At 42.8% G+C, this 24,618-nt stretch overlaps 3 protein-coding genes across 6 annotated transcripts in view; 2 read left to right on the plus strand and 1 right to left on the minus strand.

The window, feature by feature from the left end:
- The first annotated feature begins 2,540 nt into the window (after positions 1 to 2,540).
- Positions 2,541 to 10,987, plus strand: LOC113140036 (dual specificity protein phosphatase 22-B). The gene is made up of 7 exons (XM_026323757.2): positions 2,541 to 2,812; positions 2,935 to 2,968; positions 4,764 to 4,846; positions 7,294 to 7,343; positions 7,787 to 7,861; positions 8,462 to 8,633; positions 9,739 to 10,987. The coding sequence occupies exons 1-7, from the start codon at positions 2,792 to 2,794 to the stop codon at positions 9,859 to 9,861; spliced, it is 558 nt and encodes a 185-aa protein (XP_026179542.1). The 5' UTR covers positions 2,541 to 2,791; the 3' UTR covers positions 9,862 to 10,987.
- Positions 10,988 to 11,828: 841 nt separating this feature from the next.
- On the plus strand, positions 11,829 to 18,343 carry LOC113140003 (interferon regulatory factor 4-like). 3 transcript variants are annotated; one of them, XM_026323709.1, is made up of 9 exons: positions 11,829 to 11,952; positions 12,098 to 12,360; positions 12,967 to 13,153; positions 13,395 to 13,471; positions 13,968 to 14,106; positions 14,208 to 14,309; positions 15,131 to 15,502; positions 16,706 to 16,818; positions 17,682 to 18,343. In XM_026323709.1, the coding sequence occupies exons 2-9, from the start codon at positions 12,163 to 12,165 to the stop codon at positions 17,841 to 17,843; spliced, it is 1,350 nt and encodes a 449-aa protein (XP_026179494.1). In that variant the 5' UTR covers positions 11,829 to 11,952; positions 12,098 to 12,162; the 3' UTR covers positions 17,844 to 18,343. The 3 variants fall into 3 exon arrangements, with proteins under 3 accessions (XP_026179494.1, XP_026179495.1, XP_026179496.1); XM_026323710.1 differs by having other exon boundaries at positions 11,843 to 11,952; positions 12,103 to 12,360; XM_026323711.1 differs by having other exon boundaries at positions 11,890 to 11,952; positions 12,161 to 12,360.
- A 4,016-nt stretch (positions 18,344 to 22,359) lies between these two features.
- exoc2 (exocyst complex component 2) overlaps positions 22,360 to 24,618 on the minus strand; it is a 41,080-nt gene continuing 38,821 nt past the window's right edge. For both annotated transcript variants that reach the window (XM_026323405.1, XM_026323404.1), the window contains exons 24-28: positions 23,925 to 23,980; positions 23,693 to 23,815; positions 23,383 to 23,444; positions 23,000 to 23,059; positions 22,360 to 22,903 (exon numbers count right to left, since the gene is read on the minus strand). In XM_026323405.1, the coding sequence (XP_026179190.1) occupies positions 22,810 to 22,903; positions 23,000 to 23,059; positions 23,383 to 23,444; positions 23,693 to 23,815; positions 23,925 to 23,980 (395 nt within the window). In that variant the 3' untranslated portion in view covers positions 22,360 to 22,809. The remainder of the gene's footprint in view (positions 22,904 to 22,999; positions 23,060 to 23,382; positions 23,445 to 23,692; positions 23,816 to 23,924; positions 23,981 to 24,618) is intronic.

Below are 24,618 nucleotides of genomic sequence, written 5' to 3' on the forward strand. Positions count from 1 at the left end.
GCACTTTGCACCGACCACAGATTTAAAGCGAAAGTCCCGAAACGAACCTCAAAGACCGTTTCAGCTAAAGATTTAACTGGGACACTGGTCGGTGTAAAAAAGTGAGACAGAAATTACTTGAGTCGAGTTTAGAAGCAGTTGGTTCCCCTTTAGGTCCAGGCCCACGTGAACCCAAGTGAACACTCAATATTCAATAATCATTTGATAATAGAAACTTAATTGTCCAGACACAGTGTGTTGACGTGTTTTCCTGCTCAGCTGACTCTGATCAAAGGTTCTAATAACTGGAATCAGATTTACTGATCTGCATTTTTAATAATGTACCAAATTAAAATGTAACTTTATTTATGTTTAGACGTTTCTTTCTAGAAAGTCAAAGGAAAGAGTTTGACCTGTGAGATCAAGTGTTTACCACAGGTTCAGGTCTGTCATACACCAGAGTGTCAGGGTATTACTGTAATACTTGTATAGTGCTGAGGAGTGACTCATTAAATCCCTTTGTTTACTGACAGCACATCAATAAAGCTCATGTAAACACAAATAACTTGACCCTCCCTGTCTCCTGTCCACACTGTGTGTGTGTGTGTGTTCACACACTAATTCAATTAAAAACTATCCTACTTTGCAATAAAACACTGATATTGCACCATGTACAGAAGTATCTGTGGTATGTACAGTATATACTTGTACTGACAGTGACACAAACTGTTCGAACCTGCAAACATCCAATAATCTTTAGGGTATTTCACTCTGAACCGCAAATGTCAACCTCATGGTGGCGCTAGAGGGCATCAGCAAAGTCAATCAGCTTCACCCTCTGGGGACCATGAACCTTCGCACAAAATTTCAGAGTCATATTTCACAAAGTGACACCCATGAGTTTTCTGCTGGGTGAATCAAACAAACATGAATGTGACTGCTGATCTTAAGTCTGCTCTTCCTCTTTTTAAATACAGATTTAATCATCAGCATCTCACATCCTACAGTACCTATACACCACCCCCTCCACCCACACACACACACACACACACTACTACACAGACATGTATGACATGTTTTCAGTGATGTGCTGACAAAGGTGCTTTTTATCCACCATCTTTTCAGAAAGGTCTGTTGTTGGCTCATCAGTGACCTGCCCCTCGTGATGAGCTGTTCAGACCTAGTTCTCTGAGGCAGACAGGCAGGCGGCTTTTTGTAAACGCCTCCACGCTGCTCTGCCTGTCAAGGCCTCTGAGCTGTGGCACACACTGAACCACACACAGGAACACAACACAAGGCGACAAAACCCTGGCTAAAAATACCTCGATCGCCTCAGAGCGCTGTGTTCAAGATGCAACAGAATTTACTGGAAATGCAGTGACTGATTCAGATTCCAGTGGATGTCCACTGAGAATCGACACGTAATTTAAGCTAAATGGGGGAATTCTAAGACACGATGAAGTTTGAAATATGAGGCTCAATAAATTAGGAGGCTTCGTGAAGTAACGGGATGATAGGACAGTTACATGTATGATCTCCTGCTTTTAATTGGTTTCAATCACAGTAAATTCAATATCTCTGGGGCTTTAGCCTTCAGCTCTAAAGAGGGCAGAGGTGTTTGGTCAGTTCGCCGGGTCAGTCAAGGATTTCAAATCCACCAGTGGATGGACCCGGATGACTTTGTCAGTCCTCTTACTTTTCTCACAGCAACACTGACATTTTTCAACCTCAGATGCAGCAGCTGAGTTAGATTCAGGCAGATCTCCACTAAGAAAGGAGACACAGTCGAAGCTGATTGTCGAATAAATTTCCTACTTTAAAGACAAAATCAAGTTTATGAGCAGGAAAGGAAAGTTTTGAAATAAAGAAGCCTTTAAGTTGTTCAGAGCAGCTAGCAAACAACTCAACACTGAGGCCGAGTCACTTTTCAACCAAAAACACCAACATTTTTTCATTCCAGCTTCTCAGATTCGAGGACTTGTTTATTTTATATCCTAAAATGATGGATGTTTTGGAGTTATCAGGACACACTCCAGACATGTTGGTCTGTTGGTTGTTCGGTGACCACCTTGGTCCAGGCTGAAATAACTTCATTGTTCCCACTGGATGAAGCCGACTGGGGCTTTTTCTTCAGCTCCATTGCCTTGATGTGGTTAATCATCATGACGTTTGGTTCAGAGATTCATGGTCCACAGAGGATGAATCCTCTTGACCGTGGTGATCCAAGTCAAATCAGAGTTTTCAGCCTGTCAAATATCTTAGCATCTACTGTGAAGGACTGGTGTGCTATAAAAATCACTTCCAGCAATATGTCAAGTAACTGCTGTACATTCCAGTATGATGTCACTGAAAACGGACATTTCTTTAAGTTAAATTTATTTCTAAGACAACTTCCCTGACATTTCTGCCTTCAGACTGTTAGTGACCTGTTTTCTGAGCCTTATTCAAGTGGCCCTTTAACATGTCAGTTGGCCCTCGACCATCTTTGTCCGCTTGGTATGTGCCCATCCTCAGTCCCATGACCTGCTGCTGGTCTAAAAATAAACGTCCAAACAGGCTGTTCCACTGCTTAGCTCACATCTCAGGCAGCGTGTCGTCACTTCGGGCTTAAGCTTCGGCCCCAGTGAAGGTTTTATGATACCCTGGGTCAAACACAGACGTCGTCAGAGGTGCTTTGAAAGTTTCTGACTCATTCTCATCTTGTCGAGAGGGCTCGGCCGGCACAAATGCTGCTGGAGCACTGGATGATACAGTTCTGAACTTTCCATATTGTGGCCTCAAATAGTCCTGAACCTTCTCCTTTGTGGTAGACATGGGTAATGGAATAAGTAAGGTATGTTTTCACCTGGTGTAGATTTAAAGTTCTACAAAAACATTTAAACTTTCTACTAGATGTTTGTTTTTGATCAACAACGTCTGCATTTTCTGTTTAACTCAATTTATGACTTTCTTTAGGTCCTGCCTGCACTTTATCTTGGAAATATCCGAGGTAGGTTTTTCTGCTTATTATTCTGAATTGATTTATTTTGTAGTGTGTTTCAGTTCCTCATACACAGGCGCATGTGGTGAGATGCTACACTGAGCTCAGTTTCTATAGAGTGGAGAGATCACAGTGTAGAGAAGTTGTGTATTTTGATGTAAAATGTGCTTTTTGTTTATAGATACATATATTTATAAATGTGTGTGTGTGTGTGTGTGTGTGTGTGTGTGTGTGTAGCTCTCAGCAGCTGGAGGAAACTAATTATTTCTGAGGGCTGCTGAGAGCATGTGAGGGCTTGTGTAGGAGGGGATACCCCACAGTGTGGGGGTGTCCCCAACATGAATTGCATTCCGCATCGTTCCATAAAGCAGCAAATGCAATCATTGCATTGGTTTAAAAACAACCACAATCACACAAAAATGGTGAGAGTACAGGAAATATTGTAAAAAAAACCATATAAACATGTGTGTCTATGTATGGATCGTTTTTTTGTAAGCGTGAAACATTCAGGAAACCACTTGAAAATAGGAAACCTGGCACATTTCATGTAACACTGGGCCTCTTATGTTTTATGTTCCTCATGACTTGGTGTATCTCACCACATCATTAACTTTCTGTCTGTGTAAATAAAAACAGAAAGGGTTCAGACTGGTTGACAAACTGCATTATCAATAAAAAGATGACCTCACTGAAAGCAAAGTGAAAATACAGTCTACAAGGAAATACAGGAAATACACCTTTATCGTTTTTATGGTTAGCACAATAGGAGTTACAGTTGGAAAACACCTTAATACCAAAATCACTAGCTCGACTAATTCAAAGCTGAGATGGCAGGTACTGTGGTGATGCTGAACTAATGTTACATGCACTTAGAGGGAGTTTAGCAGGTTTTCTTAAATATCCTGCATCATGGTTGGGTTTAGCTGTGGAACCCCAAATTGGACTGTCCAGATGTTCTTTAAAACAAACATTTTTCAGCTGCGGAAAAGTCACATTCAGTTTTAGCTTTAAGGTTAGCTGACTGGAGTTACCGTCTGTTTTTAATCTTCCTTTGATAATTACTGTTTTTTTTGTTTTTTTTACATTATTATGCAGGAAAATGACAAAGGCCTGGTTCTGATAGGTAGTCCCTGTTGAGGCTTTGTAAAGCGTCTGTGGTTTGTCCTCCGCACCAGCTGCTGTCAGCCTCAGTGTGGGATTAACACCCTGACACCTGATAAAAGTATTCACCAACACACTGGTGTCTTTTTATGTCCTTGAAGTCACTGGTTCACAGTGACGTAGGACGACTCTTCCAGTCTCTCGAGTATTAATATAAGTTACTACATGTTGTATAAGCTGTCACTTCAGTCTAGATGTGAATCTTGTTGCTTAATTTTATTGCTGAATTCATGTGGCTGGTAGGCCAGTTCAGTACAGACTCATGTTGCTCTGGTATAGGTGGGATCATCAGCATCCTGCAAACTTGCAAAGCATGAGAAAAAAGTGCTGAAGACACATCTGTCCAAGGTAGAAAACATTTGGCTTCCTTTTAAAGAACAAAATTTGATTAAAACATTTACTGTTTCTTGCTTTTGGGCCAAGCTGCTAGACTGTTTTAGAAACACTGGTTTTCCGGTTTTTCTTTCAGTTCAAAACTAGAGCAAAACTTTTAGGCCATAAAGCCACATTTGCTTGGGAGACGTTTGAGGAGGGGGGTGCTGCTGGGGACAGAGGGCTTAATTTAGGCTGGAACCTGTATGAGATGATCTGTGATTGGATGGAAGAGATATTTGCAATTTTTGACTTTCTGTGCAATCTGCAGATGCACGAGACAGGGAGCTGTTGGCGCAGCACAACATCACCCACATCCTGGCCATCCACGACACAGCTGCACCCGTCCTGGAGGTGAGCCGTCCTCTCTGTGTCATATATCGGCCTGTGTGACCCCTGACCCCTACATTAACAGGCGTAAAGTTCACAACCACCTCTGAGCTCGTTTCCCCCCCGCGAGCCTCCCTGCTGCACAGGACTCATTCTGAAAGTGTAAAGGTTGGCAGCAGACCTGAGGTGCCTCGTTGTTTTTTCCTGACTTGATGTCTCTGCTGGGCTACGACTAATTATTGTTATTATCTTTATCTATTTATCTGTCGCTTCATTTTCTAAGGAGGTGATTAGTCATTAGACAGTTTCCTACAGCCCAAAGTGAATTTACAGGAACAAGAACTATGCATTTCACTGTGACTCTGGTATTTTATTCTTATAAAATTACCTGTGTTGTTTTCACCAACCAGTCATCATAGCTTTCTTTGTACACTTATCTTCCAAACTATCCTCATTCACTTCATTATAGGACATGAAGCTGTTTTGGGTTTCTGGTTGTGAAAGGATAAATCCAAAGGAAATGGGGTGGAAGTTTAAAGAAAAGTCAGACTTCTATCAAAGCCTGTTGAAATAAACCACTTCAATAAGTGTGAAAGTGCTTATTTTCAATTCTGCTCAGAAACTTCTTTTGACTTTTTAGTTCCCCAGGTTCCACCAAAGAAGCAGTGTTTTCTAAATCACTGTGATATCGTGTGGGATCCCAGTGAAGTTCTATGCAGTTTTCACCTGATATACATGAGATGCAGCCGAGATGCAGCTGTGATGCAGATGCAAGCCAGGAAGGTGCAGGATATTTTTCTCATGAGATGGTTTTAGCTCAGCAGCTTGAAGCTCATAAAGTCTTGAAAGTGGAACTGCATTTAAAAAAGGTTTCTGGCTTTTCAATGCTGTATTTAGACGTGACAGTTTGAGTGTGAAAGAGCGGGAAGGGCATTTTTCTTGTGTAGCTGTGACCGAGTGACTGTCAGGAGAGAACTGATTAACATCTGGTAACAGATGTACAAATAAACTCTTCTTTTAATTATCTGTTATCATCCTGTGATCTGTTGATCAATGATTATTGTGTTTTTGGAGAAATGATGTTTAATTTTGTGGTTTTCATGTGACGTTGTTCTGCAGATACACTAGAAACAGCAGAAGGTAATTCAATGCTACTCACTTCTGATCTATATAAACCTGATGCTGGTTCTGAACAGATTACCCCGACACTGGGTTTGTTGAATTGACCAATTTATCTGACCACCTTGCACTGCATTGAAATTTTCCTTTCTCCGTCCGCGTCTTTGAAATTCATGAATTGAGATCTTCAATGTCCGCTTTCACAACTTTCATCTTTTGTTGTTGAAAGCGAACATGAAAAGTGCTCAGAGATTTCTGTACACTTTCTCCATCCATGCTAGCATGTTTCATTGAACTCTGAAGAGAAACAGCAACTTCTATTACAGTATCACTACCCAAACTGGTCAACCACCAAAACTTTGTAAAAGGCTCTGGGCCTGACATGATGCCTGAGCCTGAAGGGCCACTGCCTCTGGAAGTTCACTCAGAGCTCACTATTTGCCCGCGATACAAATCTTTATTGTTATTGTAGGATTGTTCTCGTATGCATGACACAGCTGTCCTGGGTTCTGTGGCGTTATGATGACTCAGGTCTGTTTTGGCCAGATGGGATGGTCTATTTGCATACCTAACAGTCAAACTGCTGACTGATTGATTTCTTGGAAGACAGCTTTATGGTTCCTGAGAGAGGAAGGCAAAATTTGCAACCACCTAATTTCTGAGGTCAGATGTGCCATTTACTGTACAGCACTTGGTTCTAATTAACATACTGCAAAATAACAGCCTGAGGTCAGTTTAATGGAACAAAGGCTGAGCCTCAAAATGCCTTTTTACATGTAAAGAAAATTCCTGCACTTATCCACAGCTTGCATGTGTTTATTAGTGATTTATCTGCTACTCAGTCGTGATGATGATGAGTTTAATGAGTGAATAAACAAAATTAAAACCTGACTGTTCCTGTCAAAAACTACACTTATATTAATGTTGCATCCTCCTCTAACTTGTGTGTATTTGTTGTGTGAGTGCTTTGTTTGGGGCTGCTGTGTGCGACCGGACCTGTCTGGAACACTTCCAGAGCTCAGCGTGTCCCTGAGGACTCAGGGGTTTTTGCAGTGGTGCAGTCATAACGGGACAAGGTGGTTTCTGTCCATGCATGTACCATCAGCTGCCAGGTGCACAGTAAAAAATGCACACATCCTCACACAACACACACACACACACACATGAGCGAATATCGTTATGTCATGACCTGCCACACCAGAGCGGAGCGGCACGGTCAGAGGGGCAAGGTTTCAGGGACCGTCCCATACACCGAGAAACAGGAAGTGAGTTAGACCCAGTGCTCAAACAAATGACCCACTGAGAACTGTTGAATAACATATCACCTTGTCTCCTTATGTCTCGTCTTCTAGGACATGACGTACCTTTGTATATCTGCTGCCGACCACTCTAAGCAAAATCTGTGAGTAATATCACGCACACACTAATATTTGAAGATTTGTCAGTATTGACTTATGACAAAGGAGGATGAAATCTAAAGTCTAATAAACAGTCTAATTTAAAGTGTTAATGTTACATGATAAAATATCTGCTTTATGTCCATAGTTCTTAAATGATGCATACAAGGACTCTCCCTTAGAACGAAACTAAACAAATAAAGCAAAGAAGAAATTAAAAACAATCTTACTGCAGACTGAGATATGTAAAGCAAAGGTTTAGTTTGCATCTACCAATAAATCATAAAATCTAAAGTGGACTTTGGTTGGAGGGCAGGTTGAGCACAGGTCAGTCCCTTATTCCAACTTACACCTTATAATATTTAAACAGTCGATGTTTCTACTTTGTCCCCCTTCTTGAATATTTTACTATCATGTCAGTTTGATCTATTTCACATGATCTTACCAGGGTTCAGTACTTCAGAGACAGCATCATGTTTATCCACGAGTCCCGTCTGAAAGGAGAAGGCTGCCTGGTCCACTGGTGAGTGAGAACAAGTCAGACAAATACTGTCAGCTGCTTTGTTCCTTATTCGTGTATTATTGTGCTGAAAGTCACGTTAGTTTACTTTTAGAGAAATATTTGTATTTTTATTTTGAAAAGAACGTCAGTGCTTTTGTTCTCTAATATTTTCAGAATGTAAACCCATAAGTCATATCATTAAATTAAAGTACGAGGTGTGAAACTGCTTCTATTTGCATATGAAGATGCTGAAAGGAAGAAGCACAAATATTGAAATGTAGCTGATGTTTCTTCAAAATGAAAAGTATTTGCCTTAAGTTGATTTCTGGCTGCAGACCCTGATATTTTATTAACCTGTTTCTCATTTTCAACCACATCAGTGTCACCAAACAGAAGCTGCCTGACCATCACTTTGTCTGATGCTTTCATTGTAAATCTCATCACCTTTCATCTTTTCTCATATCAAACATGCAAAATCAGACATTTAACCACAGCTTTAGTGAAAAAAGGGGTTTCACTTCTTCGTACACTAAAGAAGAGAATCTCAGTACACATTAGTATGTATTACTATGGGAAGATTTCCACAACTTAGCTTCCAGCTTTGAAGCTGTGTGCTCTCAGTATGGCAGGGGTGTCCCGCAGCGTGACCCTGGTGGTGGCCTACATCATGACGGTGACGGGTCGGGGCTGGGTGGACTCTCTGGCAGCGGTGAGGGCCAGCAGGCCGTGTGCCGGGCCGAACCTGGGCTTCCTGCGGCAGCTGGAGGAGTTTGAAAACACAGATCTGTCAGAAGTAAGTGACACTGCTGTTCTCACAGGAACTTATCATCCTTCCCATCTTCACAGCAAACTTGATCTGTTTTTAAAGAATGTTTGAAATTAGATTTATATTATATTTCTTAGTCCACACAGCATTTGAACTGCAGTCCTTTACCAGTCCAGGTGCTGGGAGCGTGCACGTTGGAGACTCCCGACTCCACACATGTAAATGACGTGAATTAAACTAGACTCATTTAGACTCTTTAAATTTCACTGAAAGAAACTCAGACTCCAGGAAGAGCAGCAGGCTGAGACTTTGGCTGCAAACAGCATTGCTCCTGTCACAGTCGCCGGGAAAGTGTCTCTATACCAGGGAACACACCTCAAATTATTCTTCTCATTATTGGAACTTGACATATTAGTCAGAGAAAGTCTTGTGGGTCCATGCAGGACAAATACAGACGGTAACCTCCATATAAACAAGTGGGGCACCATCTTCTAAACTTGGTATCCAGTTCTCCTTAAAACCCAGTGGACCCAGTGGACCAAAGTCTAATAAAGTCATTTCAGTCGTGTTTGTGTAATTAATGTGTTGAAAAGTGTTTTGGGTCGTTTTTGTGTCACATGACAGATGTTGTAATTCCAAGCCAATTACAGTGAAACTGCTCCACAGCCCAGCCCTGATCCTGGCTGCAGACTGGATGACGGACTGCGGGTCCGGTCCACATCAGCTGGAAGTTGTCAACCTCTTCAGGAAGTAGGGTTACAGTTAGGCTCAATGTTACCCCAGCCCCTAGTCCTACACAGAACCAGAACCAAAACCCATAGATGTAACCCCCTTCTGGCTAATGTTCTTCCTGCCGAGGTCGACCACCCTGTCTGGCTCTCTTGGGTCCTTGTTTGATTCCTGACAGATCAGGGATAGTTTGCTGTCCCAGCTTGTCATTTTGTTGTAGGGACGGGGGTGAAAAGTATGAGCTCACATACAGATGCACTGATTGTTAGAACGAGGCAAAGGGTGCACACATGGGAACAGTCTCTCCTCCAGTGGATTCATAATGTCGCACTGATTTAGACTTTAAACAGTAGAAACTCAACCATGTGTAACGTGGACATTATTAGCTCTGCTCTCCCTCCAGTATCGAGCCTGGTGGAAGGATCGATATGGAAAGAACTCGTTCAATGACGACGAGGAGATCGAAGCCCTTTTGACTCGGAAATCAAACAGCACCTCGCCTGCACTGTCCACAAGCGGAACCTGAAAAAGCTCTCCTGCCGGTCTCGTCCTCCCTCCACCCAATCAGCTGAGGACTGCGGGCTTCTGCTCGGACCAGCAGCTGTTTGAAACCACTGACGATTTCTGCTTTTCGCCACTGATCCTGCAGAGAAAAGCTGCAACAGGAGCATTTATCGCTTAGAAAGCTGATATTTGTTGAGTCTCATGTCTGCAGGACGGCTAAACAATCGCGATGGGGGATTTCTGAATGTCATTATCTCGAGTTTGTCATGTCATGTTCTTGTTGCTAACTGTCAAAACAACATGCAAGGGCAGTCAAGCACGACAGCAAGGAAATATGTACATAGAGTCCACTCTGAACACACATTTAGCAATGTTCCTCCCCCTGTCAGTTATGTTATGCTGTGTCTCGTACTTGATATATGAGTATGACTTTCTACAGACAGTGCGACAGCTGAAGAACACAGACTTTTCCAGTAAAACAGCAGAAGCAGACTGTATTTATTTACTGCACATCGACTCCTAGATAAAAGTTTTGTGTTTGACTCTGTAATATTTAAAGTGTGCACAGCTGAAAAACAAACCTGTATAAACTTTCACATCAACGGTTTGTTAATTAGCCTTTAGTTAGATTCATTAAACATCTTGTTAACATGAGATGAATATATAACTATCTATCAGTCTCTATCTATTATATACAAATTTGTTTAGTTCCCAGTCTGAGTGATGGGACCTTCACAAAAGCAGCTGCACTTTAAACCCGAAACTCAGTGACTACGTACATTTACTCAAGTACAGTTTTTCAGGCACTTTGAGTTTTGTATTTTATTTTATTCTATGCTGGAAGTTTCTTTCAGAAAGAAATATTTGTACTATAGTACTTATCTGTGATACACCTGACTATGACCAAATCATAGGACTGGTTTAAGAAATATGATGCACTGAACTACACAACAAAATGCAGTTTAAATAAGCTCCACCTCAAACAGGCACATGAAGATGCAGCTCACATGTTAATGCATGAATAAAATTATTACATTAACATAATAAAATAAGATTTACAGGTGGTATTCTGCATAACTTATTTTTTTACACACCTCTGTTGCTGATGCTTAATCCAGTACTTTCTCTTGTACTTGTACTGTGTATCCCCATTTCATGCTACTTTATATTTCTACTGCCCTTCTGTGTTGTAGGAAATAAAATCAATACATTTGACTAAATCCATCTGACAGCTAATTTCTTTTCAGATTGATATTTTATATTAAATGCACAGACTCACCTTGTAAAGTGTGATGCACTGATAGAAGCTTAACTCCCTGACAATAAATAAAATGGTAGGAAAAAAACAAATGAGGGTTTCACTAATGACAGTCTAATTATAAAGTCTAATAATAATAATAATAAAGAGGAGCCAGAATAAAAAACATTTCCTTTTGATACTGAAGCAAGTGAAATGAATATTTCCATTATTGCTAATTTTACTTCTTCAGTGATGTTTGTGTGTCACATTTGAAAAAGTGTGTACTGCTCCTGTGTCACTCAGCTGTATCTTTGATTGCAGCTGTTTATCTGTAATATTCCTATAATATGTGTGTGTGTGTGTGTGTGTGTGTGTGTGTGTGTGTGAAGCGATGACACACTTTATAATAATGTTATCTGGTAGGCTGTTACTGTCTATCTGCGGTATTTATCGCAGCTCTTCTCTTTAACCTTCCAATGGGAACAAGCTGATGTTTTTGCGCATCACTTCTACTGTAGGACCACTGTACACTTACTTTTCGTAAGGCTTTTATCATTTCACAGAATTGTTTTTGTCTCCGTCCTATGAGTTTCCACGTGTGCGGGTGTGTGACACAGTTGACGCCGGCAGGGTTTCCCCCGGTGTCTTACTGGAGATCGGCCGCTGTGTGCGCCCTGATAAGCTTCGCAGGAGAGAGAGAGAGAGAGAGAGAGAGAGAGAGAGAGAGAGAGAGAGAGAGCAGGTGCGTCCTCCACAGCATCCCCGACTCTGTCTCCGCCCTACAGGCTGCAGGATTTAAGCGGGCCCGCGGTTATGATGAGGGCTTTCTGAGACTGATTGATTTCAAAACTTGACGGGTTTCGAGTTTCACAGGTAAGACTTCGATCCGTTCCCAGGGCGCACGCTGATGCCAGGTCAGGGTGCGTGGGAGAGCGGGGGGTTCACCTTCCAGTGGGTTTGACTGCTCTTGACTGGTTGTTCTCTGCTAAACTTACATTACTGTCAAAACACATATCAGCACAGGAGACTGACTTTAGGCCACTGAACCTAAGTGGAGTTGCCGCACGCGTCTGTTTGGCAGAGATGAACCCTGAGGTGGATTACGGAGGCTCCGGGAGCAGCGGGAACGGAAAGCTGCGCCAGTGGCTCATCGAGCAGGTGGACTGCGGGAAATATCCCGGGCTGGTGTGGGAAAACGACGAGAAGACCATCTTCAGGATACCGTGGAAACACGCCGGGAAACAGGACTACAACCGGGATGAGGATGCCGCGCTTTTCAAGGTAAGAGACCGGCATCGTGCGCTGCTCTCAAACCTCAAACGTGACTTTTCTAATAAAAGTAGTGCACAGTGTGAATGAACGTCCTGCAGAGATTCAGGGATATGAAAGAAAAATATGAAAAACAAATAGACATAAATGTTTTGAAGTAGTTTTCACAAAACAAACTCAGTCACAGAGGAACCAGCTTCACCACCAGCTCGGGTTCTCATGTGCTGCAGCTTTATGCGTAATTGTTACTGTGTATTGTAACGTGCATGTATAGAAACTGGGCTGCAAATGACCATTATTGTCACTGAAGCTGCAGAGTTTTGGTTCTTTAAACGTCACAAAATTGTTAAAAAGTCCGGAAACGCGCCCAAAGAGCCAGATCATTTCTTTAAATGTGTGTTTACTAGAAAAAAAAACAAAAGCAACAAAACAACAACTAGAGGAGAATCAGGAGCCTGCAAACATTTGGCTCTTTCCCATTAAAACCATCTTTGCAGGTTCCGTTTCTGTGAATAGACGAATCGGTAAATGTTCGACTAAACCTCCCACTGCTCGGGAGGACGTTGCTCTGCAGGCTGTGCAGTAAGTAGGAAGTTTCTAAAGTTCTGCCGTCTGCAGGCCTGGGCGCTGTTTAAAGGCAAGTTTCGGGAGGGGATCGATAAACCTGACCCGCCGACCTGGAAGACGCGCCTCCGCTGCGCCCTCAACAAGAGCAATGACTTTGAGGAGCTTGTGGAGAGAAGCCAGTTGGACATCTCAGACCCGTACAAAGTCTACCGCATCATCCCCGAGGGCGCCAAGAAAAGTCAGTACCGTCACACACACCTCATCTGTCAGACAGCGCAGCTTTAAACCGGGTTCATGTTTGAAACGCATTTGATCACAAATAGCTGTTAAACTGCAGACGACGCAGGAAGTTCTCTGCATGCACCTGTGTGACACCTCAGCGCAGTAATAAACCTTTGCAGAGTCAATCAATCAATCAAACCACCAGTTAAGGTCAAGGTTGTTTGTTTTTTAAGTGAAATTTTCTGTGTTGCATTCAGGACCCCGACAGGAGGACAGTCCTCTGAGTCCAGTGAGCTACCAGGTCCACTCCTCGTACTCTGCCCTGCAGGCTCAGGTGATTTTCATGCACATGCAAATGAGTGGGAAGGACTTAGAGAGCGAGAGAAGACTGGGGTTGTATGAGCGGCAGAATCACTGGATGAGGAAGCTTATTGTGCTCACATCAACATCATCAGACACTGAAAACCAAGTCAGGGTTCCAGGTTTATGGGTTTCACTGGTGCAACTTTAAGTTGCTGTTGGAAATGCAAACATTTGGAGAATATCACCTTTTAAACTCAGACATTAAAGCTAATCTTCTGTTTCCAAGCCTCCTCCACATTAACTGGCATATAATTCCACTATATTTACTACAACATACACACCAAACTGCTTTCTTGTTATTTTTTGGTCTTTCTCAAACATTCCCAGGCGGAGTATTCTGGTCAGTCACAGAGTTGGTCATTGGATGTGCCAGTGGGGTCATGGGAGTTTTCTCCAACAGCTATTTTAATGTATCTGTAATAAAAAAACGACACTTTACTTCACTTTGTCTGCGTCTCTGTCCACAGATGCCACAGTACATAGCCACACCAGAATGTGGCTGGAGGGATTACTGCCAGGAGCAGGCCTCCCTGCCCGACCTGCCCTTCACTCAGTGCCCCTGTCCCCCCCGCAGCCTGACCTGGCAGGGCTCGTCCGTGGAGAACGGTACAGTACTCGGTTTCTACAGTCATTCGTCGGCACCCTTGGCGGTTTTAACACTGCACATGTGCTCGTGCTAAGTTCTAGTCTCCTGTGTGTGTTTACAGGATACCAACTCAGAGCCTCAATCTATTCGTACGGTCCAACTGACAGCCAGCCCTCGCCGTTCACGCTGGACGCCAGCATCAGATCAGCGGAGGCGCTGTCAGGTAGGAAAAACTCTCAGCTCACTTCTTCCTCTGCACGCTGTGAAATCAGAAACAGGGGGATTATGGGTCTGAATGGGCGTTAGATGTGACGTCACCGCAGCCTCAGGTCAGACCAAACACATTTTTACATTTTGTGTGAAGCTGGAAATATAAAATGCTCCACACATGGTGCTGTGGTTATGGTCTGATATCTGTTAGGCGTCTGTTTCAGCCTGTGTCCATGTATTTTCAAAGTCCAATCAGTTTATTCATTCTTGTGTTTGTAGAAATATAGTGACTGACCTGATGGGGGCAGTATAATTAAAACAGCATGATTGGTTAATTTACTGTCGGGCTCATTCAGACACTGTAGGCTGGTATTTACATTGGGTGACTGTGTCGTCGTTTGTCGTTGGGTGACTGACTGTATCAGTTAGATTTGGTTATTTACTGCCCCCTACTGGTCAGAAATCAATGAACGCAGCTTTAATGGGATGGCGCTGTAGTCATCGCTGCATCAAACGACTGAATGCCAAGCCCAGGGGAGGCTGCAGTTAGAGTTTGACATTTAGTTGGATGTGTAAAGCAGAACTGATGGACTCTAATCAGTTTGGACACAAGAGACGCGTGAAGCAGCAGATATTTCAGTCTAGAGGGACACTGCTACAGAGACTGTTTACGCTAACAGTGTGAATCAAACAAGAATCGTGAACGTCTTTATACACTTATAGGACATGTACAAAGAAAAAGTGACAGATTTTTACAAAAGTCATCACTGAAAAACACAGTTTGCACCAATAAATGTTCAGCGACCTCTGACCTGCATCCTTGTCTCCACCCAGACTTCCGCCTGCATGTCTCTGTATATTTCCGGGACACTCTGGTGAGGGATGTGACCACTTCCAGTATGGAGGGCTGCCACCTCACTCCGTGCTCCCCGGAGGACAAGCACTACCTGCCGACTGCAGGTCCGGAGGTGGTCCCCCTGCCCGTGGACAGCCTGTCGGGACAGAGGAGGGGAGATGAGGGTCCCCCGAGTCCCTCGTCCACCCTGGACAGGGGAGTGTTACTGTGGATGTGTGCAGACGGACTCTACGCTCGGCGGCTGTGTCAGGGCAGAGTGTACTGGCAGGGAGGGCTGTACGGAGACAAGCCAAACAAGCTGGAGAGAGAGGTCACCTGTAAACTCCTGCACACACAGGACTACCTCACAGGTGAGGCGGGTGGAACCGAACCAGTTCACTGAAAGATTTGTTTCTGGTTATAAGGTGGGAACAAAGCCCTGATGTGAGGTGACGTCTTCGAGTCACGTGCATCAACAGTCTCCAGCCCAAAGATGTTTATGTTCTAGTCACATTAGGCAGCAAATACTTGGTGTTTTAACTCACAGCTGTTAAGAAGCAGATTTGTCTTGTGGGTTGGTTTAAAATAATATAAAAACATCTTTCACTCCAAAACTCTCAACGAGGTTTAAAGACACTTTAAATAAAACAGGAGCTAAATGACCAAAGAAGAAGTAAAGAAATCTACTTGCCCAAGCAGATTGGAAGAAAAAGTGTGATGGCTGAAGCTAGTCCTCATGATTATCATGACATTATCTACACAAACACATGAAAAACACAACAGCTGTATTTTACACAACAAAGAAGATTTTTAAACCTGCTTCCTGAGCTGAAACAGCAGCTGGCAGCTAAATATTACAAACGTCTTTGCTCTTGTTTGTGTGAAATGTAAAATAAGGGAAGGAAACACCAATATATCTTGATACAAAGCGAGCGAGGACATGTGTTGACATACGTAACGAACATATTCATGGCTAATATTCTTTCTTTGTCGTGTTAAGAATAAGTTTTCAGTAACACACACGTTTCCAGAGCCAGAACAGCAGGAAGTGTTCGACCCTCCTTTGATTTATTTTGAAATCCATTACTCTAAAAACGTCAAATGTCAAAGTGAAGTTTGTCTTCAGGAAGTGACTAAAGAGTCAAGATTAAAAAAGCTGAAAAAGCTACAGCTCATTTACAGTAAGTCTGATTAGACTGATGCCTTCAAAGAACAAAACCAAGCAGAGACAAAAGCCCCCGAGACTCAGCCTCCTTTAACAGCTGTGGGGCACAAAAACCTTTTCAGTAGTATTTCATGATGATGTGAGAGTCACATGACTTCTACACATCGTCCTGCCCACATGCTGACACAGCCCCATCTGTGCAAAAGTCTGACAGCTAATTGTATTTGCATATATGGTGTGACCAGGACTTTCCATTCGAATCAGCCCAAAGGTCAAACCAGTTTCAAGTGAACTTCTTCTGAAATCATTTAAATCATAGAAAGATCAGTTGTATTTTGGATATAAGACCTAATGATAATCATCATCATCATCATTATAATGCATTTTTCTCTATTTCCAAAACAATCAGAGATCCAGAGTTACGGGCTCCACGGTCGGCCACTGCCTCGGTTCCAGGTCCTGCTGAGCTTCGGAGACGAGTGTCTGGACCCACAAAGACAAAGACGGACCCTGACTGTCCAGGTCTCTGTCCCCACTGTTTAAATCACCTTACAGTACTTCCTGTCTCCTCGCAGTACTTCCTATAAATTCTGATTCAAATACCTTGAGCTGTAAGGCTGAATCTGTAGAATAATTCACAATTATTCAAAGCAGAGCTAAGTCTTGAAATGGGATTTGAAGTTTTAAATCCTTCATGCTCATAATGTTCTGACTGGCTCCATCTGTGGAGCATCAGGTGTTCAGTGATTTAGAGTGAAAATTAGGGGGATTCAGTCCAATTCTCAGGCTGTGTTAGTCAAATCTGCTATTTTAGCCTCAGAGTTTCTAAAGAAACAGAAACAAGCTGCCATGGAGGGTTATTACCATTGTTCTTTTATATGAGCACTTTATGACACATTTGTCCTGTTGTCATCATCCTGTCCTGAACCAGACTGTCCCTGCTAGACTGATCCCAGAGCTTCTGAATGTAAAGTAAGATTGAAAGGATCATTTTAAAAACTGCATGTTGGCAGAAAAGCTTTTTAAAGCTCCACTTACTGGAGCAGCGTCTCACCCTTCACCTCTGGAGCTTGTTCATTAGCTTGTATTAACATTTACCAGGTGTTGTCCCAGCTCCATGACAGCTCAGCAGGAAGACCATGAGTTACAGGTGAAAGCTCTGGAACAAGAAAGTAAATGGACCTTGAGGTTAAGAATTTTAAACGCTGGAAAAACTGTGTGAACAAAGCAGCTCATAGAGACTGTCAGGGGATATTTTCACAGAGAAAGGTTTAAAAGACACTTTGACATACTAGTTTACATGTTTTGTTAGTACCTCGATATAAAGGACCTGCAAATGTCGACTGTTCAGAGCTTTTCACTGACGTGACCTTCCTGTGCCGCAGGTGGAGCCGCTGTTTGCCAGGCAGCTGCTGTACTACGCCCAGCAGCCCGGCGGCCACTACTACCGCAGCTACGAGCACCCGGGAGTCACGGACCACATAAACCCGTCTGAGGACTACCAGAGGGCCATCACACACCATCACAGCAGCAGCCTGCAGGAGTGAACTGTGCAGGTTCAAGTGACTGTTGACAGCTCAAGATGCAGCAACAACATTCAGCCCAGGGAACACTGAAGCCAAAGGACAAACCCAGACAGTGTTAAACATGAGAAATACGTGTGTGTGTGTGTGTGTGTGTGAGTGAGTGAGTGAGTGAGTGTGTGTGTGTGTGGCTGGACAAATAACTGCAGATATCTTTTTTTTTCCTTTTTTCTGTACTTACGATGCAAACAAAGCTGACAGGTGATTGTACTGTAGAAAAGTGTAAATTAACTTTCTGAGACGTAAATAAATAGTTTGACATTTTAGAAAATATCTCACTCTCCTGCAGAGAGTTAGAGGAGAAGTGTGATTCCACTCACAGCAGCTGGTTAGCTTAGCTTAGCATGAGCAGGCTACGTTAACACTAGCTCCAGCTTCACATTTACACATTTCTGCAATAAGGAAATAATCATATTTCCCAAAATGTCCAACTATCCCTTTAAGAATAAAACGATTTAAACATTTTTTTTCTTTGTACATAATTTCTTAGACCTTTCTGTTGCTTGGAGACACTATGACCAGCACCTAGTAAATTATGAATGATGTGCGGCTGGTTGTGTTTGTGAGGGAAACTCAGGGAACTGATTTTAGATAAGCTTTTTTTCAACTCAATTTTGTACCACATGGTTCGGTGACATGAGGTGTTTTTAAATTGAAGTGTCATACATGGTATTTGAGAATGACTGAATGTTTTCAAGCTTTTTTTTTTTTTTGCCTTGAAAATGAAATTTCTGTTCTTTAAAAAAAATAAAAATAAATGGCTTAAGACTGACGGCCCGTGTTCATCGGTGTGTGAGCTCTCCGGGTAGTGTCAGTACTGAGCGCGTCTGAACAGGAAGTGTGGTTCATATGCAGGATGAGGCTGGTTAATCAAACACCTCGTTATCGCAAACAATGCGTTGACATCATGAGGGGAGGAGAGAGAGGAAGAGGTTGGCCACGTTTTCCGTGCTGCGCTGGAGAGAAGGCCTTCCTGGCTTCTGCTCACAGATTACAGACTGGTTTCCACTTTCATGGAAAACAATCATGAAAAACCCACAGAAATATTTGCCACTGTCATGAAATAATTTACAAGAAGAGCAAGGAAAATGTCATCACTTCATAAGGTTCAGAAAAACAAATGAGCTACTTTGAAAACCAGTGCCCACTGCATTTTCAGCAGGCAATATGACCACTAACACAGCTAACACACTGTATACACTGCCACAACTAATGCTCATGTCAATCACCATTACTGGTTATGGCTTTAACTCATATTTTAACTGTGAAGCCCATAAAATATAATAAATAATAAATATCTTTCTTGGGCATAGCCAACTAGGCATCTTTAAATTGCTTCATTTAGCCCCCAAATCAAAGTATATTACATTTATTACGGTATAAAACACAGAAAAGAAGCAAATCTTCAATTTAAAAGCTCCGACCAATGGAAAGTTGTTGTATGTTCATTTTCATTGAATTAACCCATTAATTAACCAAAATACAACACTGGCATGATGAATAAAACGGCAAATGATGAAATTCACTGGCATTATAAACCATCCATCCATCATCTGTACCCCCTTAGTCCTAACCAGGGTCCCAGGGATCAGCTGGAGCCTATCCCAGCTCTCTTTGGGTGAAAGGCAGGGGTCCACCCTGGACAGGTCCCCAGTCCATCACAGGGCCACATAGAGACAAACAACCTCACACACTCACACTCACTCCTATGGGCAATTTAGAGTCACCAATCAACCTGACATACATGTTTTTGGACTGTGGGAGGAAACCAGAGTACCTGGAGAAAACCCACACAAGCACAGGGAGAACATGCAGACTCCACACAGAAAGGCCCCTGATGGGTTTCAAACCAGGAACCTTCTTGATGTGAGGCAACAGTGCTATCCACTAACCCACCGTGCTGCCCTCATTATAAACCAAAACACTAAATATTGTTTGTTTTGACTCAATCCTGCCATAAATATTCACTAGAGACCAAATGTGGATTCATCCGCCATTAAAAATAGTCCCCAACTACAGTGACCAGCTTGTTCTCAGAAAACCATCTTTAAAAATGTACTGTACTGTAATAAAAAGGAGATGAACTCATTTGAACCAACATAATTTGTTTTGGTCTTTTCACTTACCTCTTAATAATTAGACATAAAAAAACACCTCAGTCATTTCAGGATGTTGATCAAATCACTGTAACATTTCTCTTCACAGCAGGTGGATCCCTCATTATCACTTGTCACCTCAAGACAAAACATGTTTGTACGTTTGAAAAGGTGGAAAATCTGACTCAGTCGGTGCTTCAGCTTTCTCTGAAAAGTGACAACTGACAGCAAGTCAGATATTATGGCACCTATATTCAGAATCAATAAGTAATCAAACCGATTATTATCACATCATGCCTGAAGGTTGTACAAACGACAATGGAGAAACTGTTTAACAGTCATTTGGCATTTAACAAACTATATAACAACTATGATGTGGCTGTGAGCAGCTCTAACTATGTTGTAAACAGATAATGAATGCTGACATAGTAAAAAATACAGTTGTAACTAAAAATGCCTTCATAGGTTAATAATTATTCTAATACTGTAGCTGGTGGGATTTAAAAAGAGGCTGTACAGAGCAAACCTGACAAATTTCCATTGTGAATCTAAGAGGTTTCTTACTAATCTTTTCTTACTCAGCTGCACAACAACATCTACCTCAAAAACAATGAAACTTGCGCTAAATTCAAGGTGAGTAGTTTTCACATTTTCTGTGATGTGTCAAATCTCTCCATCCTTTAAATTACCCACTCAGGGCGAAGAGCTGTCAGATCAAAGTTCTCTCTGTTTTTTGCAGGTTTTGTTGTCTCCTGAATGGAACAGAGCACTGATGAATATAACTAAAAAACTCCCCTTTCTCACCCCTGTTACTGTAAACACACACCTGGTGGAGAACGGATAACGCTTTGGGCTTTGAACTTATTTTGTGAATGAATCCGTGGGAGGACAGAGAGCTAAGTTTAGAACACAGAGAATCAAAACAACTCCTGCCTGCTCTGCACGGCTTTCCCCCACATATTCATGGGAAACGGAGACAGAAAAAGCTCTGAGCTGCACAATGAGGACAAAAGAAAGTTGTAGTCAAAATATCAGTGACAGGTTCAATAGGCTGGCTCCTCACTGTCCTCAGATAACCCCTCATGTCTTGTAAAAGTGTCTCATGTGAGCTGTGGGCGTGCTGCTCCTCTGACTAGACCTGCCACAACCATAGCGCTCAGTTTGTAAGTCCCTACACCCACGAGTGCAATCGTGCTTTCTGTTGTCACCATATTTCTCCTGGATTCAGCTACAGCGGCTTCTGTTTGCCCTGAATAACGGCCCTCAGTGTCCCCACCCTGCACACACCCTGCACCTTCTCCCCTCCCTGACAGCCAGATGCAGGCAGCATGAGTGAAGACGTGAGCTGGAGCTCCAGAGATGAATGGCTGAAGCCGCCGATCTGAACTGTGGTGCAAACAAACAGTCTGCACATATGCACTAATGCAAAACGGTTCGCACAAGTGTGACGCATGGATCTACAGACAGTTTAAAGGTTAACAGACAGGATCAATAACATCAGTACAATCAGCTGCAAACACAGTGGGTTCAATTTTAAACCATATATGAGAAGCACCTCTGTATGTTCAAGTGTAGTAGAGAAAACATCTCTGCTGAAGTATTTTTAAGAACATAAAGCAAGTTCTAGTTATTGCACTGTAGAAATACGACTGACGGCAACTGTTCAGTGTTAAACCACTACACACTATGATGAGTTAGGTATAAAACCTATTCGTCAATAACAAACATCTGTGTATAGAGGACAAATAAGGTATTTATGATGAATAAAATATGAAAGATCATATTCTTTACTTGTGAGTTCACAGGATTGCTGGAAAGCATCTCAGATTTCAGTGGAAAGCAGGGCTGTAACTAATAAATGCTGATGTTGATACAGCATAATCGGAAAACCTGGCAAAACCAGCCATTTCTAAAGATTTGGTTTCCTTTAAAAACACGCCTGGTGCAGGATTTTCTAGCTCTGCTGTGTCTGAAGTTTGATGCAGATCCGGACCCAGATGTTGAGAATTGTTTCAGCTTGGCAGAGCTCTGCTGAGCCGAGTGTATTCAGACTGGAAAGAGTGACTTGCAGCTTACACGTTCCTCGCAAAGGAAGAAAAGGTCTCGCTGTAAGTACACAGCCTCCCTGTGTGTACACTCATGTACAGCGCAGCCAACAACCATCAACCTTTCAGCTAAAATGAACACAACAGCCTAAAACCGCTCAGCCCAGTAGGAAGTTTAAACACTTACAGTTCAATGACAAGTCAACAAGCTTCATCTGCTGATGAGGACCAAGTGATGCAGTCGAAAGCTCAGAAGCAAGTAAGCGCACCTTGAGTTGAGACTGCTGTCAAATGCCAAATATGATCGGACAGAAATAATGAAAACATATCACTCGCAGCTGTAAGATCTAGCACTTTATTGAGCAGCTGACATGACACGGGGAAAAGCATCAACGGCAACTTTCCACCTTCAACACATTCTCCAAGGTGTGAGCAGAGACAGCGGAGACCACGGCCGGGTCCTGACCGACATCCCACTGCTGGCCGTGCACAAAGAAGCGAGGCAGTGTAGTGTGGTGCGTTATCGGCATGAGTGGCCCTGCGTGATTAGCATAACCAACACAACTGGGACTGTCCTGCACAGTAACAATGAAATCTACTCATTTAGTTTCTACAAGATTAGATGAACAGACACGTATGTCTAATCTAGTGAAGCAGAAATTGAAAGTGACACTGCAAAAAGCAATGAGTGAACAAAAAAGTGATAACTGAAGAGACATAGTTCATTAGATGATCCCACACATAAGAGACAGCTCAGTGCAGGACTGTGGTGGACAGAACAGCCTGAGTCTATCTCTTGACAGGCTGCACAGAGGACGGCTGGAAGCAGGTGAGCTGCAGCTGCATGCTGCTCTTAAACTTGTTCAGCAGCTCTTCCAGTAACCTGGAGGAAGAGACCAAAAAAAAAAAAATCATGAAGTGGACACTAAGAGATCACAGTCACTTTTATTATAGTAACAATGACCACTGTGACACTCACTTCTTATCGGCTCCGCTGTGTAGCTGAGGCAGCGCGTCCAAAGCCAGTTTGAAACTGGCGCTACGGGACAGTTAAAGGTTTGCTGTGACATACACTTCAGAGTAAGACTATGGCAGCACACTGAGCTACCACATGAACATGTATGCACACACACACACACACACACACACACACACACACACACACACACACACACACACACACCGCAGTGCACGCACACAGCAGAACCAGATTACTTTCACTTCCTTTCCATGACACACCAGGTAACATATATGGGGATTGTAGTGAGGGATATGCGACTGCTAAGATTTATGTCTACCATAAATCACTGGGCGTATGCGACTTCCCACTGGTGACACTGTGTGAATGTGTGCTGCACTTACTTGCTTTCAGCGTTTAAGAACGCGGCTATGGCATCTCTCAGAGCGCACAGCTCAAGTCGAGCCTGAGGTCGACGCAGGGTGGGGCAGGGGTGGGTCGGAGACAAAAAAAAAAAAAAAAAAAAAAACGGACAACAGAGCTGTCAACACCATCAACTGTCAGTAGTTGGATGCCTGAACTGAAATATGGTGTTATCAGAAACGACAGGTAAATCCCCGACAAGTGTGGGGGGTCGATTTATGAGTCAGGGTCTTACTATGAGTGGTACAAGGCCTTGTGACTCTGTGTGTGTGTGTGTGTGTCAGCATGTACCTGCAGGGCTCCATTTTTGCTGAAGGAGGACACACACTGCATGAGGCGACACATCTCGTCCGCAACTGACTCAACTATTTTAGATAAAACTCGAGGTACCAGGTCCTTAGAGACTGTGAAGACCTGAGATGGGAAAACAAGTTGGTGAAAGGAGAAAAGAGAGGAAAAGGCCAAATACTGTGTTCGTGCAGGCTCTGGGAACCAGTCCCGAGGGTCTGCAGGTTGTCTGTACCTCAGCGTGAACTGTGATGATGCTGACCAGAGCTTCTTTCAGGTAGTTCCTTACACCTGAGGGAGACAAACACACAAGTGTTCAGGAAGAAAGTGACTCATGCAGCTACATGTCAAACGTGCACAAACACAGTGTAGAGAGGCAGGTCAGGAATAATTAGAAGCCCATCAGCAAAACAACCATTACTGACTATGTGTGACTGATCAATGTGATTTTTGGAGTCACGGTGTTTCAGGGAGAAGGAAACTGTGCACAGCGAAGGGAAACACTGCTTTACATGAGGTCCAGTGTAGTTCTATATACACAATGATACATACATCAATGTGAGGTCCAGTCAAAGCTTCAATTCTTAAACATTTTAATGCTATTTTATCTGAATGAGGATCATTTGTGCAAAAATGTGAATAAGTGAGAAAACTTCGTAATTCATTTTATTCTTATTGTATATTTGACTATAAAGCATCACCTAAAAACACACAAACACACAAAATACTAACAGAATCAGTTGCGAACACTTGTAAGACTCAGACGCTGAGCTGAGAGGACGAGACACAGCAGAGGCCATAGTTAATGTTACATAACATTTAGTAAACTCTGACAGTGAAACTACCTCAAACAACAACAGGGTGAAAGTACTGAAACTGGTTTTTTTTTTTTAATGCATTGAGCACCCACACACCAGAATGGGTCCCAC

The sequence above is a fragment of the Mastacembelus armatus genome, chromosome 4 (genome assembly GCF_900324485.2).
Source record: "Mastacembelus armatus chromosome 4, fMasArm1.2, whole genome shotgun sequence".
Lineage (NCBI taxonomy): Eukaryota > Metazoa > Chordata > Actinopteri > Synbranchiformes > Mastacembelidae > Mastacembelus > Mastacembelus armatus.